This window comes from Canis aureus, chromosome 4, assembly GCF_053574225.1.
Source record: "Canis aureus isolate CA01 chromosome 4, VMU_Caureus_v.1.0, whole genome shotgun sequence".
NCBI classification, from domain to species: domain Eukaryota; kingdom Metazoa; phylum Chordata; class Mammalia; order Carnivora; family Canidae; genus Canis; species Canis aureus.
Window position 1 is genome coordinate 37,940,580 of NC_135614.1, and position 15,444 is coordinate 37,956,023.

The 15,444-nt window shown below is 37.3% G+C and overlaps 1 protein-coding gene across 9 annotated transcripts in view; it reads right to left on the reverse strand.

Moving 5' to 3' along the window:
- Window positions 1-15,444, reverse strand: part of NSD1 (nuclear receptor binding SET domain protein 1) — a 154,247-nt gene that overhangs the window by 64,483 nt on the left and 74,320 nt on the right. For all 9 annotated transcript variants that reach the window (XM_077895393.1, XM_077895397.1, XM_077895400.1 and 6 more), the window contains 2 exons: window positions 9,004-9,176; window positions 4,427-6,998 (listed from right to left, as the gene is read on the reverse strand). In XM_077895393.1, the coding sequence (XP_077751519.1) occupies window positions 4,427-6,998; window positions 9,004-9,176 (2,745 nt within the window). The remainder of the gene's footprint in view (window positions 1-4,426; window positions 6,999-9,003; window positions 9,177-15,444) is intronic.

The following is a 15,444-nucleotide window of genomic DNA, read 5'->3' on the forward strand; positions in this document are numbered from 1 at the left end:
CATATGTTGCCAAGATGAAGAAAATCACATGACCGTCTCCACTGATACAGAAGGGCTTGACAAAATTCAACATTTTTTTTAAGATTTTGTTTATTTATTTGAGAGAGCGAGTGAGAGCGAGTAAGCACACCCAGGAGTAGGGTACAGAGGCAAAGACAGAGGGAGAAGCAGAATCCCCACTGAGCAGGGAGCCTGACATGGGGTTTGATCCCAGGACCCTGGGATAATGACCTGAGCTGAAGGCAGATGCTTATTAACTGAACCACCCACGTGCCCCTCAACACTTTTTTAAAAGATTTACTTATTTGTGAAAAAAATAGAGAACACACCCACACGAGTGGGGAGAGGGGCAAGGGTAGAGAATCTTCAAGCAGACTCAAGCTCCATCTTACAACCCATGAGGATCATGACCTGAGCCAAAACCAAAAATTAGACATTTAACTCACTGAGCCATTCAGGTGTCTCTCAACACCTGATTTTTTGTTGAAGTAAGCTTTAAACATGCAGCTTGGGGATCCCTGGGTGGCTCAGGAGTTTGGCGCCTGCCTTTGGCACAGGGTGCAATCCTGGAGTCCCTGGATCGAGTCCCACATCGGGCTCCCGGCATGGAGCCTGCTTCTCCTTCTCTCCTGTGTCTTTGCCTCTCTCTTTCTTTCTATCTATCATGAAGGAGGGAGGGAGGGAGGGAGGGAAGGAAGGAAGGAAGGAAGGAAGGAAGGAAGGAAGGAAGGAAGGAAGGAAGGAAGGAAGGAATCTTTAAAAAAAAATAAACATGCAGCTTGAACTCATAACCTTGAGATCAAAAGTCGCATGTTCTACCTACTAAGACAGCCAGGCACCTCACCCGACACTTCTTCCTGAGCAAAACACTCAGCAAACTAGGAATAGAAGGAAATTATCGAGACATATAGAGGCCATATATGAAAATACCATAACATGATATTCTACAGTAGAATATCATGAATAGTAGAATAGTAGAAACTGAAAGCTTTATCTCTAAGATCAGAAGACTAGGATGCCCGTTCTTCCCACTTCTATTTAACACAACACTGGAAGTCCAAACCAGATGAAGTAGGCAAGAATTAGAAACAAAAAGCATCCAAACTGGTAAGAAAAAAGTAAAATGGTCTGTGTTCACAGTTGACATGATCTTATATGTAGAAAACCGTAAAGCTTACACATACACAAAAAGGTAAGAATAAACAATTCCATAAAGCTGCAGTATACAAAAATCAACACTCAAAAATTAGTTGCATTTCTATACACTAATAAGGAACAAGTTCAAAAAGAAAACTAAGAAAACAATCCCATTTACTATAGCATAAAAAAGAATAAAATGCTTAGAGGAGTAAATGTAACCAAGGATATGAAAGAATTATGCATTGACAATTACAAACACTGTTGAAATTAAAGACAAGTACGTAGAAAGATAGCCCACATTCACGAATTAGAAGATTTAACATTATCAAAATGTTCATATTCCCAAGAGCAATCTTCAGATTCACTGTGATTCCTACCAAAATCCCAATACCATTTTTTACAGGAACAGGAAAAAAAAAAAATTCTAAAATTCACATGGAATATTAATGGACTCCAAATAGCCAAAAATAATCTTAGGAAAGAATATATCCTTTCTTTGAAACATATTAAAAAGGTACATCTCAATATGATATTGCCATAACAACAGACACACAGGTCAATGGAACATAAAGGATAATAGAAATAAACCCTAAGTGCATGGTCAAATGATCTTTGACCAGTATGCTAAAACTACACAATGGGGAAAGTACGGTCTCATCAATAAATGGTGCTTTTGCTAATATGCAAAAGAAAGATATCAGAATTAACTCCAAATGGATCAAAACTTTAAATCTAAGATCTGAAACTATAAAACTCCAGAAGAAAACAAAGGAGATTTGATTCATGACTAGAATGAGCAATGGTTTCCTTAATAGGATACCAAAAGTACAGATAACAAAAGCACAAAATAGACAAATTGAACTGCATCAAACTTCAACTCTTCTGCACAGCAAAGGAAACAACACAGTAAAAAGACAACCTTCAAAATAAAAGAATCTGCAAACCATATATTAAATAAAGGGAAATAAAGAAGGAAGGAAGGAAAGGAGGAAGGGAGGGAGGAAGAAATCCTACAACTCAGTAACAAAACAACCCAATTAAAAAATGGACAAAGAGGGATCCCTGGGTGGTGCAGCGGTTTGGCGCCTGCCTTTGGCCAGGGGCGCGATCCTGGAGACCCGGGATCGAATCCCACGTCGGGCTCCCGTCGGGCTCCCGGTGCATGGAGCTTGCTTCTCCCTCTGCCTGTGTCTCTGCCTCTCTCTCTCTCTCTCTCTCTCTCTGTGACTATCATTTAAAAAAAAAAAAAAATGGGCAAAGGACCTGCAGCAACATTTCTTCAAGGAAGATGTATAAATGGCCAATAAGCATATGAAAAGATGCTCAACATCACTAATCATCAGGGGAAAGAAATGCAAATCAAAACCACAATGAGTCATAACCTTACACCAGTTGGATGGCCGCTTAAATAAATAGGAAGTGCTGGTGAGGATATGAGGAAATTGGAACACTAAGTGCACTGATGGTAGGATTTTAAAATGGTGCAGCCACTAAGGAAAACAGCATAGAGTTTCCTCAAAATACTAAAATTAGAATTATATGATCTATTCCAATTCTGGCATACATCTAAAATAACTGAGAGAAAAAAAATAAAGAACTGAGAATGTGATCTCAAAAAGATATTTATTTGCACACCCATGTTCAATGTAGGCTTATTCCTAATCGTCAAGATACAGGAGCAACTTAAATGTTCAATCTTAAATGTCCACTGATAGATGAATAAAAAAAAATTATAGTATGAAAATTGAGCCTCAAGAAAGACAGAAATCATGTCATATGCTAGAACATGGATGAACCTTATAAATAATAAGTATATAATAATAATTCAATCTCAAAAAGACAAATAGTACATGATTCCATTTACAAGAGGTATCTAAAGTAACCCAACTCATAAAAACAGAAAGAGAATAGTGGTTGCCAGGGGCTGGGACAAGAAGTAAACAGAAGTTTTGTTCAGTGAGTACAGTTTCAGACATGCAAGATGAAAAGGTTCTAGGGATCTGCTGTACACAAAATGTATACAGTAATACTATAATATATAGTTTAAACTTGTTTAGAAGGTAACTTTATGTATTTTTTTACAATAAAAATAAAGCATTGCTACATGCTAATTAAAAGAACAAACATCAAAGTACCACATATTGTATGATTCCATTAACATGAAATGTATAAAACAGGCAAATCTACAGATTGGGGAGAAATGAAAGGAGATAAATAAAAAGTACTATGTTTCTTTCTGGAGTGATGCAAATATTCCGAAACCGATTGTGTTTATGACTGTACAAGTCTGTGAGTATACTAAAATCCACTGGAAGTATAAACTTTAAAATGATGCATATTTCGTGGTATGTATTATATCTCAATAACGCTGTTAGAAAAAATCTATGGTAAACAACTTTGAGAATCTTATGTTTAATGATAATCAGCTTTATTCTCAATAACTATACTGTATACTATTTATATCTTGAAAGACCTCTGCTGTTTTACTTCTGCAGCTAAAGTAAGATAACGTGAAACTTCAATTTTTTGTTTTGCTCAAACCTCATTACAGAAGGGAAGTTAAAACATCTGAAGCCCTTTGAATAAGTACTACAAAACACTTTCTATTTCCCTAAAGCAAATGTCCCTTTTATCTACACAATTGGTGAACCTTCCTTAAATTGTGATAAAGGAAGCCTAACATTCAATAAAATCTATTCACTTGTAAACTAATAACTAAAATTTTCAGCTCAGGGCCTCTCAATTACCTACAATGCCAGGTTAAGTCCCCAAAAATTCAAAGATTAAAAAGGTAGTGGGTTCCTTGGTGGCTCACTCAGCTAAGCTAATGACTGGATTTTGGCTCAGGTCATCATCTCAGGATTTTGAGATCAAGCCCCATACCGGGCTCCACACTGAATGTGGAGCCTGATTAAAGATTCTCTCTCTCTCTCCTTCTGCATTCCCCCCCCCCCCCGCCACCTCCCCCCACCCTCTAAAAAAAGGCAGGAAATGATGAACAGTAACAAAATGTTCTTGAAACTTACTAAAAGCAAAAAAAAAAAAAAAAAAAGAAACTTACTAAAAGCAAAAGAGACAAAAAAAAGAGAGAGCTTCTGGTAAAACAATTTCTGAAGGCATATGGAAAACTGGTCTCAAAATTCAGACCCTGTATATAAAGTCCTTCCTTCACTTCAAGTGATAATTCTTTCCTCACAATTTATACGTAGTGCTTCTGAAATCAAAATTTCAGAAGGGTAACATTATCACCACTTCTATAATCCTAATCATAGTCAGGAGTCCTTACCTGGTTCAGGGAGCTCAGGTTGGGGTGTCAAACTGGGAATTCCCGGCTCTTTTTCCATCTCTTCAACGCTGGCACTGGATTTATCACAAACATTCAACCGTGGTCCAATTGAATCTAAGCAGCTAGTATGATTTGGATCAGCCAGTGTATCTTCTATTACGTTTGTTGAAGTAGGGGGTCTATGCTCTGGGAACTCATCCCCCTTCTTTACAGGGTCAGATGGAAGCAAAACCCCAAAGGCACCCTCAGAGTTTTCTTTCTCCCTAAATCTGTTAGTGCGCTTACGAGGTTTGGTGCGCCTTTGGTTTAAACGCTGCCACCGCTTTTTAGGCACCGCTTGATTTACACCACTGGGTTCATCATTCTCACTGTTCATTTCATTATCCAACTCTGGGCCTTTTCTGTTTTCAAAAGAGGGACCTTTCTCTGGAATTTTATCAAGGTCAGGCTGGTTGACTTTGTTATCAAAATGAACACTGGAAAAATGGGCACTGTCTTCACTTGTTAAATGGCCCATTAACTGAAGGGGTTCTTCTTTACCAGAGTCTTCTAGCCCACCTCTTGAGGAACCATTCTCTGAATCTCCACTTACTCTGTCTCCCTGCAGGGCAGCCTCAAGAGTCACAGCTGGAAGTCGGCTGAGTTTTCTTTTGCGCTCTGTCTTTAAGGCTTTACGGTTCAATGTGTTCCTTCCCATCTGGGCTGCAAAACTATCTCGCAATTTAGATGATGGTTTTGAACGCCCACAGTTGCGCCTAGTAACACAGTCTGAATGACTTTTACTAGAAGCAGGGACATCTCTTCTGTCAGACACTAAGCCAGGTACAGGTACAGATAATTCTCCAGACAGTGCAGAGTCACCCCCACTAGGGCTAGGACGGACTGATTTCTGAGTGCCATCTCCATTTTTTTCTGAACTGTGAGTGGAGCTGCCTGAAACCAAGACCTTAGATGCACTTACAGGACTACTCGAAGAACAGTCTCCAAGACCAGGACTCCGATACGAGACCAAATTTTGAGCAGTCATTAACCGTTGCTCCTTGGTCTTACTATCATGCATATCTTTCAACATCATTAGCAATGTACTGAATTTATAGTCTGGTTCAATAGGTATATGATTCTGACCAGAGGCAGAAGAAAAAAGTAATGGTTTTGACGGCTTTGATGTTCCCGAGTCACTCACATCTTCACTTAAGGATCTATAAGAGAGTTCCTTCAACTCTGACAGAACATGTTTCACCACTGCTGTTTCTATGTCATTTGAATCCCTGGTTTTCTCATGCATGTTGCTCAGTAGTTTTAGCCCATCCACTTTCCCACTTTTGGATATGCTGGCCAAAGGAGAGCCTTTGGTATCAGAAGAGCAGCATTTCAAACTGCAGTCCTCATTTGTAACTGGAGGTTCCACTACAACGGGATTTTCTTTATGTTTGCACTTTATACTTCGGATCTTGGGCTGTTTGCTTTTTGCATGTAACAGAGCTTGATTTGTAGCCCCACTTTTTATTAGTGAGTTCTCACTGGAAATGCTTGATGGTGTGTTGAATTTTGGAGAGAAACTATCATTTCTAAAATCTGACTGGGGTTTGCGAACAACAGCAGATACTTTAAGATCAGAGAGATTAACCTGAGATGTTTCAGTTCCAGGCTCTACTGTCTTAGCACAATCCATTAAGTGGTCTGTATGTGAGTTAGTAATGAGGGACTTCTGCTTTGCTTTTACCTTAGTGTTTGTGGCAGGATACCTAGTATACTTTACCTTTTCATTTTTCTGAACAGATAACATGTTCTCTGTTCTATCAAAAGCATCTGTAATTTCAAGGACACTGTTATCAGACTCTGAACTATTATCTATGGGATCCAGATCACTGCTTCCATCATCAGAGGTGGTACAGATACTAATGGAATCACTTCGCTTTTCTTCATCACCTGCTCCAATATAACAGAGCTGTACTTTTGAACTACACATCAAACCTCGTTGGAGTTTCTTCTTTTCCTCAGAATGTTTAGAGATCAAGGCACCCTCAGACAAGCCCAGTAAAGAGTCACAATTTGAAGTCTCAAATTCCTTCTTTGCTGTGTTTTTTCCACAAGAAGAAAATAGGAAACTTCCTGGGGCAGTGTTGGACCCTGTGAGGCTATTTGCTATCCTGGAAAGTTCATTAGAGGCCTGCTTATCAGATACATCCCCAGAAATAAAGCTTAGGCCAAGGTTCTCTGGAATCTTTCCCCTTCGTTCTTCCTTATGTGCTTCAAATTGCATGTGGCCCTTTTTCATACTAGTCCTTTTTGGATTATCAGAACTCTTTCTGGCTCGAGACTTAGCACAAGGCTTTTCCTTTTCATCTGCAGAATGTTCAGAGTCAAAAGCCAGAGATTTCAAGCAGCCATTAAGTAATAGGTCATGTTCTGATTCAGGATCATTTGTACAATCCTCAAATGGCATATCCTCCTCACTGTCCAACTTGATTGAACTGCTGACACATCTTCGGTTCTTCGACCCTTTGGGAACATCATACTGTTCAGCAAGACCAACACTGGCTTCCCATTTACTCAAAATTTTCTGAGGAACCTTAAATTTAAAGGAGAAAAAGATTATCACTTATCAAAAAATACAGAAGGGATGAGGGAGGTTATCAGTAAATTCTCATACAAAAAGCTTTTCTAAGCCTTGTAAACTTCAAGGTACTTTTAAGGTACTAGCCAAGTGCTTAGCACCTATTGATCACCTAGAGCCTAATCAATGGGGGATTCCTCAAATCTACTTCTACTACTAAGATCTATCATTAGAGGAAAGATTAATCCCATACATCCTCTGCTCTCCCATCTTTAGAAGGACAAAAGAGTGGATCACAACTAGGACTGCATTACTAATCAACATTACATTACCAAATAAAAGAATAATCAGACCCTTCCTATTTACCCCTCCACATTTTAAATAAGGATTTCTTTTCTTCCTGAAGAATGAAGACCAAGCACTTGGCTCAGTTGTAGAAGAGAAAGCAAAAGGCTAAAGAAGATGAACAGAGCAAAATGAGGACAGGAGAAATAAGGTCAGATCTATCCCAGGACCCTAAATTTGAACCTCTGGTTATCCCTAAACCTCTTTATTTCTGGTGATGTATCTGATTGTTCTATACATGTTACATAAAATCTGGATTATAACCAAGCAGTCTCTGGGCTTAGTCACATTGTTCAGAAACAGTAAAATACCTTGGCTATTACATATACACCTTTCTTGATTCCTCACAGATAGAGACACTATGCTCTGTGAAATAGAACTATTTTCTATTTTTTCTAACTATTATTTCTCTCCTTGGCTTCATTCGATAATTATTAGTCAAGGTTCTAACTATTAGCTAACTATACTTTAAAGCTTGTAAAAGGGATAATCCACTGAGCATGTAAAAATTCAGGTCACTGGAAAGGTAGCCTCCTCTTATAAAGCAATGAGCTGACCAACTAGTTGATTTCACACACAAACACACACGCATTAATTCTCATAATTGTGACATGAGTAATTAACTTACCAGAATCTGAAAGCCCTACTGAACTCCTCTGAAAAGGGGGTTGGTTAAGCTACATAGCTCAAGGCTTGACACAAAAACTCAACAATTCCCTACTACCAACTATCCAAAGTATTGGAACTAATATAGTTTGCCTCCTTCATTTTAACAATAGCATATACTGGTTGTTTTATGGCATCAACAAGCTTATGACATATTAAATATTTATAATTATTTCTAATCCTCCCAACAGTTCTAGAAGGTATATATTATTACACTAGTTTTAGAAATGAAGACACTAATCCTCAGAGAATTCAACTGAAAAACAGCAGGGAATGCATAATGACTCTAACTTATCTTAATAATGATTATCAAGTATTTATACAAGGAAGCATGAAACACCAATCTAATAGGAACTATTTTGCTTTCTAGAAATGACCACAAAGGAATATTTTTTTTAAAAAGCCAAAATTTTACCCAACTTTAACACAAAACATCAAGCAAATGGAACCAAAACACAATATTCTTTATTAAAACATCGCTGGGTTTCAAACTGCAACCTTAAGCAATAACAAGACATACAAAAACCAAAATTGTATTACCAGAAGGAGGATGGGTGATAGAAGTAATAAAGATTAAGGAGTGCACTTGTCGGTGATGAGTACCAGATGATTAAAATGAAAACAAACCCCAGACAACAAAAATGTTTACAGATTTACCTTTAGCATTTTTAAGAGAAATAATTAACCTGGAGAGTAAGAAGTAGAATATTTCAGCTCAATGATGATTTTTTTCATACAAAAGATATAACCAAAAAAAAAAAACCCTGGTCATATCATTTTATACTGTCACATCTAAGTGACATGGCAAAAATTATCTGAAATCATTTCTCAAAAAGTTGAGTATAAATCTATGGAAGGCTAGCCATATTTCATCCAGGAAAAAAAAATGCTTTCATTTGTTTTCTCACAAAATATTCTACTACCAAAGGAAATAACATATTTCAAAAATGTAAGCCTTCTTTCCTGCCTCCTCCCTGTCTATCCCAAAGAAAATAAAGTCTTTATTTACCTTGTGCCTATATCCTTTTTCTTTCTGCTTCCCTCTTCTCCTAAGAACAGGTAGCTCTTCAAATTGATGTCTGCCTTCGAACATGACGATTGCTTTTCCAGCCACCCAGGCTCTCTCTGAAGGGTCCCCAAAAGCCTCCACATAGTATTGTCGATAGGGCCTCCGGTTTGAAACTAGATAAATATAAGAACCAGCATGATTACTTTAAAAAGAAGACTGTTCATCAAGAGAACAGCCATACCACTACTGCCAAAGAAATCTCTACTAAAAAAAAGGAGGAGTTGAAGGAGGAAGAGAAGAAGAAGAAATCAGAGAGGGGAAATTTTAAAATATTCTCTTATTGTGGCAAGAAAATGCTTAAGAATCTGTGAAAGAACATCAGTGGTTTGGTCTGGTGATATGCTATATATTCCAAGCCAGTTTTAACAATCAACTAAGTTGCTTTTATACACAGTCTATAAAGTCTTGTACCCTTGTTACCAGAAAATACAAAGGGCATATAATAACCCAAAAAATCACAAATATAATTATCAGTAAGAACCAGCTACCAAACAAATTTTTTAAACTATGTTAAAATATAAGGGATGAAAAGAAATGCTTCACACCTTGTTATGTATGATGTGCTAACATTTATGGAATGGCTACTACAGACCAGGTATTCACACTAAGTGCTTTGTATGGAGTCTTACTCTTCATAACAACCAACTAATTTGTAGTACACTCCTCCTTTTAGATACAGTTAGGTAGAATAACATCAGAGGGTGCAAATTCAGAGCGAAACATTGGCTTTGCAAAGAAAGAACTTGGTACTTCAAAATACAGAAGTATATTTGGGGATCCCTGAGTGGCGCAGCGGTTTGGCGCCTGCCTTTGGCCCAGGGCGCGATCCTGGAGACCTGGGATCGAATCCCACATTGGACTCCTGGTGCATGGAGCCTGCTTCTCCCTCTGCCTGTGTCTCTGCCTCTCTCTCTCTCTCTCTCTCTCTCTCTGTGACTATCATAAATAAATAAATTTTAAAAAGGACTGCTTTAAAAAAAAAATACAGAAATTTAAAAATAAAAAGAAAATTCCAAGAGCAATAAAAACAAAAAGAAATCGAGTTATTCTACAGTTTCTCAGTTGTTCAAAGTTCTAATAATACAATTAAGAAAAATAAAAACAGGGATCCCTGGGTGGCGCAGCGGTTTAGCACCTGCCTTTGGCCCAGGGCGCGATCCTGGAGACCAGGGATCGAGTCCCACATCGGGCTCCTGGTGCATGGAGCCTGCTTCTCCCTCTGCCTGTGTCTCTGCCTCTCTCCCTCTCTCTGTGTGACTATCATAAATAAATTAAAAAAATTTTAAAAAAAAGAAAAAGAAAAACACACGTCTTGTCCAGAAAAAGATTATAATCAAATCTACATTTTGGCATTTTACATACCAATAATAAATATAAAAAAAGAAATATATCAGGACCAAGCAAAGTATAATAATTTGCCTCTTTTTAGAAAAGGGAATCATCTAATATAAAAATTCACTTATATAGGAACTCACAACTAATGCCCTTAACAACCATTTTTTTTAAAACACGCAAAAAGAATCCAATTATCTTATCTTTTTGAATAAATAAAAAACTCTATTTCCTTCAGAATAGAAAAATAAAGGAGAAAGGAAAGGAAAAGAAAAGTAAAGGGAGGGGAGATTTGTAAATTAAACATTAGAACAAGTATAAATACTTTAAAACCCAGGTTTCCATAGTAATTGGAAGAGCAGCCAAAATATCAAGTAAATTTCAATGGCAACTTCTTTTCTTTTTTGTCGTTTCTTTTTTTTTTTAATTTATTTTTTATTGGTGTTCAATTTGCCAATCCATCAAGTGCCCCCCTCAGTGCCCGTCACCCAGTCACCCCCACCCCCCGCCCACCTCCCTTTCTACCACCCCTTGTTCATTTCCCAGAGTTAGGAGTCTCTCATGTACTGTCTCCCTTTCTGATATTTCCCACTCATTTTTTCTCCTTTCCCCTTTACTCCTTTTATTTTTTATATTCCCCAAATGAATGAGACCATATAATGTTTGTCCTTCTCCAATAGACTTATTTCACTCAGCATAATACCCTCCAGTTCCATCCACATCGAAGCAAACGGTGGATTTGGATTTGTCGTTTCTAATGGCTGAGTAATATTCCATTGTATACATAAACCACATCTTTATCTCAATGGCAACTTCTTTACAAACGCTAGTTTCAAAGCTATACAAACAAAGAATAAAGAGTACCTATGAGCTCTCATAAACTTTAGTTGAAAGGGTTGTTTTTCTATAAAATTATAGGTTAATGATAAAATTACAACCTGGTTAAATTTTGACTTTTAGTGCATTTCAAAAACAAGTTCTATGAAAGAACTGAACTCCCTAGTCTCAATCTACTAAATTAAATCCTTCCACAGAAATCACCTAAAGGGGGATTAAAATTGGTAAAATATATATGTATCTCTATAGAAGTTCAGAAAGTCAACTTGAGAAGTACATAATTCTCCCATAAATAAATTCAATCAGCACAGACGGATCACTTACAATGTGCCAGAACTATAAACAGGACAAAAAAACTCACTGCCTGGTAGGAAAGAGGTATACAAATAAATTATGGTAAAAAATAATAATAATTGCAATAAACATTCACTTTTTATTTTTTTTAAACATTTACTTACTTAAGAGAGCAGAGCAAGAGAGTGGAGAGGGTGGGGCAGAGGGAGAGGGAGAGAGAAGTTTTTAAGCAGACTCCTTACTGAGCATGGAGCCCAACAGGGGGCTCAATCTCACAACCTAGAGCCAAAACCAAGAGCAGGCTGCTTTACTAAACATGTACTTTTAAAAAGAACATTAAAAAGTGGAGATATTGGGGGGACCCAGATGGCTCAGTCACTTAAGTGGCTGTCTCTTGATTTTGGCCCAGATTATGTTCTCAGGGTCTTGTGATCGAGCCCCCTGTGTGGCTCTGAGCGCAGTGCAGAGTCAGCTGGAAGATTCTCTCTCCCTCTGCCCCTCCCCGACTCATGTGTGTGCTCTTCCTCTCTCCAATCAATCACTCTTTTTTTTTATAAGTGGGGTTCATTAATTAGAGAACTTGGATACCTAAGCACAATTTTTAAAGGTAAATAGTTTGTTAAGGAGAGAATTCCAGTATGAGGGTCCAGAATCTTCAAAAGCTGTTTGAGTAAACAAACAGTTGGGAACTAAAAAGTAGTTCAGGGATCCCTGGGTGGCTCAGCAGTTTAGCGACTGCCTTCGGCCCAGGGCATAATCGGAGTCTCAGGAACGAGTCCCACATCAGTCGTTGGCCTCACCACGAATCTGTGGTGTCTGTGACCGGGTTCCAGCCACGCAAAGAAATAACTTTCAGACGGATGGATCACATGTCCTATCTCAAGACTAGCTTTTGAGGGCTCACTGCTTTATTCAGAAATATTTCACTGTAGCTCCTTGATGCGGGATTCAAGACTAAAGAAATTCACATGTAAAAATGCAAACGCATATTGGTTCATCAAAGTAACCTCTTTTATGTAAATATATAGAGAAGTTCGGGCATTGACATGTAAACTGTACAACTACTACACTTCTCTCCTCTGCAGTGTGGGTTTACCATCGTGTCGGTAATACATGTGTTTACATAAAAAAAAAAAAAAAACAACCGCATGGAGCCTGCTTCTCCCTCTGCCTGAGTCTCTGCCTCTCTCTCTCTCTCTCTCTCTCTCTCTGTCTCTCATGAATAAATAAATAAAATCTTTCAAAAAGAAAAAAGAAATAAATAAAGAAAAAAAGTAGTGCAGAACACGAACTCAATAAAAACCAGTAAGCAGGTAAGCAGTGTTCAGACCTGGAAGAGCTTGATGCCATGTTAAGAGCCTATTACGCTCTTGGCATTGAGGAGCCTCATTTAAACTATGGAACCACGTGCTCAGTTTTGGGTCTTAGAAAGATAATGACCTCAGAATAACACATTCAAGAGCAGAGGAGACTCAGAAAACCAGAGATTACCAAAATAGTGTACATATGAGATGACTAGAACCTGAACTAAGGCAGTAACACTAACAATTAAAAAAACAAAATTTGAAAGTTTTTTTTTTTTTTAAGACAAAACACAAGTACTTCACATGTAATAAAAAGTCAGACAAGCGCCTGCCTGGCTCAGGCAAAAGAGCAAGCATCTTGATCTTGGCTGGGGTAGTGAGTTTAGGCCCCAAGCTGTGTATAAATATTACTTAAATAAAAATACAATTAAGAAAAAAGTCAGAACAGATATTTGAACAGTTTTATTCACAAGAGTATGTTCATAGCAATATTATTCCCACCACGTTAAAAACGTGGAAATAACCCAAATGTCCACTGAAGGGTGAACAAAATGTGGTATATACATACAATGGAATATTACTGAGCCTTGAAAATGAAATACTGATACATAATATCACATGGATAAACTTTATAAAGACATTATGCAAAGTGAAATAAACCAGATACATACAAATACTGTATAATTCCATTTATAGAGGTAACTAGAATAGTCAAATTCATAAAGAAAAAAAGAATAGTACTGACCAGAGGCAAAGTTATTATTAAATGGGTATGGATATTCATTGTAAAAATATGAAAAGGTTCTAGATATGTATGCTAGTAATAATTGTACAACAATGTGGATGTACTTAATGCCACTAAACTGTACACATAAGAATGGTTAAAATGGGGGATGTCTGAGAGGCTCAGTGGTTGAGCATCTGCCTTTGGCTCAGGTGGTGATCCTGGGGTCCTGGGATGGGGTCCTGCATCAGGCTCCCCACAGGGAGCCTACTTCTCCTCTGCCTATGTCTCTGCCTCTCTCTGTGTGTCTCTCATGAATAAATAAATAAAATCTTTTTTAAAAATGGTTAAAGGGGATCCCTGGGTGGCTCAGCAGTTTAGCGCCTGCCTTCGGCCCAAGGCATAATCCTGGAGTCCCAGGATCAAGTCCCACATCGGGCTCCCTGCATGGAGCCAGCTTCTCTCTCTGCCTGTGTCTCTGCCTCTCTCTCTCTCTCTCATGAATAAATAAAATCTAAAAAATAAAATCAAGATGGATTGGGAATGAGGAGGGAGCCACCCTATAAGAAAATTAAAGATTGATAAACTCCACACATTCAGGAGTATCCATTTGCTCTTTAACCCAGAAGAGAGATCTAAGGAAAGCCTCAAACATAAAAAAATAGAGAACAAAGAAAAATATAAAGAGTAAGGGAAAAAAAGAACTTGGAAATGAAGGAATCCTTTAAAATTAAGAACATAAGAGCAAAAATGTAAAACAAAAAAAGGTCTAAAGACAAAGTTGAGGAAACTCACTTTATATAAAGTAGAGCAAAACAAATATGTACCAAAAAAAAGATGAAAAAATTATGAAGCCCAATGCAGGAAAGTCAAGATGTGAGTAAGAGTTACAGAAGAGGGGGAAAAAAAAAGAGTTATAGAAGAGAAAATAAACAAAGGTAGGAAAATAATCAATGAAATAATTCAAGAAAATGTCCTAGAAAGAAAGAAACTAAATTTGCAGATCCAAAGGAACCACCAATACCTATCCTTGTGCCTTCTGAACTATAGGAACAAAGAGAAGAGTCTGCAAGCTTTCAAAAAGTGCAAAAGTCACATACAAAATAAGAGAATCAAAATAACTTGACTTAATAGCAATTCTGGAAGTAGAAGACAATGAATGCTTCAAATTCTGAGCAAAAATGATTTTCAGGTTAGTATTCTATACCAGCCAAACAATCAAACAAGTGTATGAAAAGAATAAAAATATATTCAGATAATGCAAGATCTCAAAAATTTGCCTTTCTCAGGAAACTACTGACAAACTTGCTATATATTCAAAATAGGTGAATAAACCAAAATCAAGGAAGACATGGAATTCAACACAAAAGAAAGCTGAAAGGAATCCCCAATATAACAGCTATTAAACAGAGAATGTAACTAGACTAAAGGAAAATACAGTTGGCCCTTGAACAACCCAGTGGTAGCAGGGGACAGAGGGTTGGTCTGGAATCCCAATTCTCTGTGCAGTTAAAATCCACATATCTTTTGAATTCCCAAAAACTTAAGTACTAATAGCTTATTGCTGACCAAAAGCCTTAACCAATAACATAAACAGTCAATTAACACATATTTTATATGTTTTGTACATTATATACTGCATTCTTATAATAAAGTAAGCTAGGGAAAATGTTATTAAGAAAAATCATAAGGAAAGCACATTTTTTCTTTTTTTGGAAAGCACATTTAATATTATTGTTATTAAGAAATTCTTAAAAAAAAAATCTTAAGGAGAGAAAATACATTTACAAAACGGTATTACATTTACTGAAACAAAATCTGTATAAAAAATTATATAATAACCTGCACAATTCAAATCCGTATTGTTCAAGGTTCAACAGCCTAAGGCTC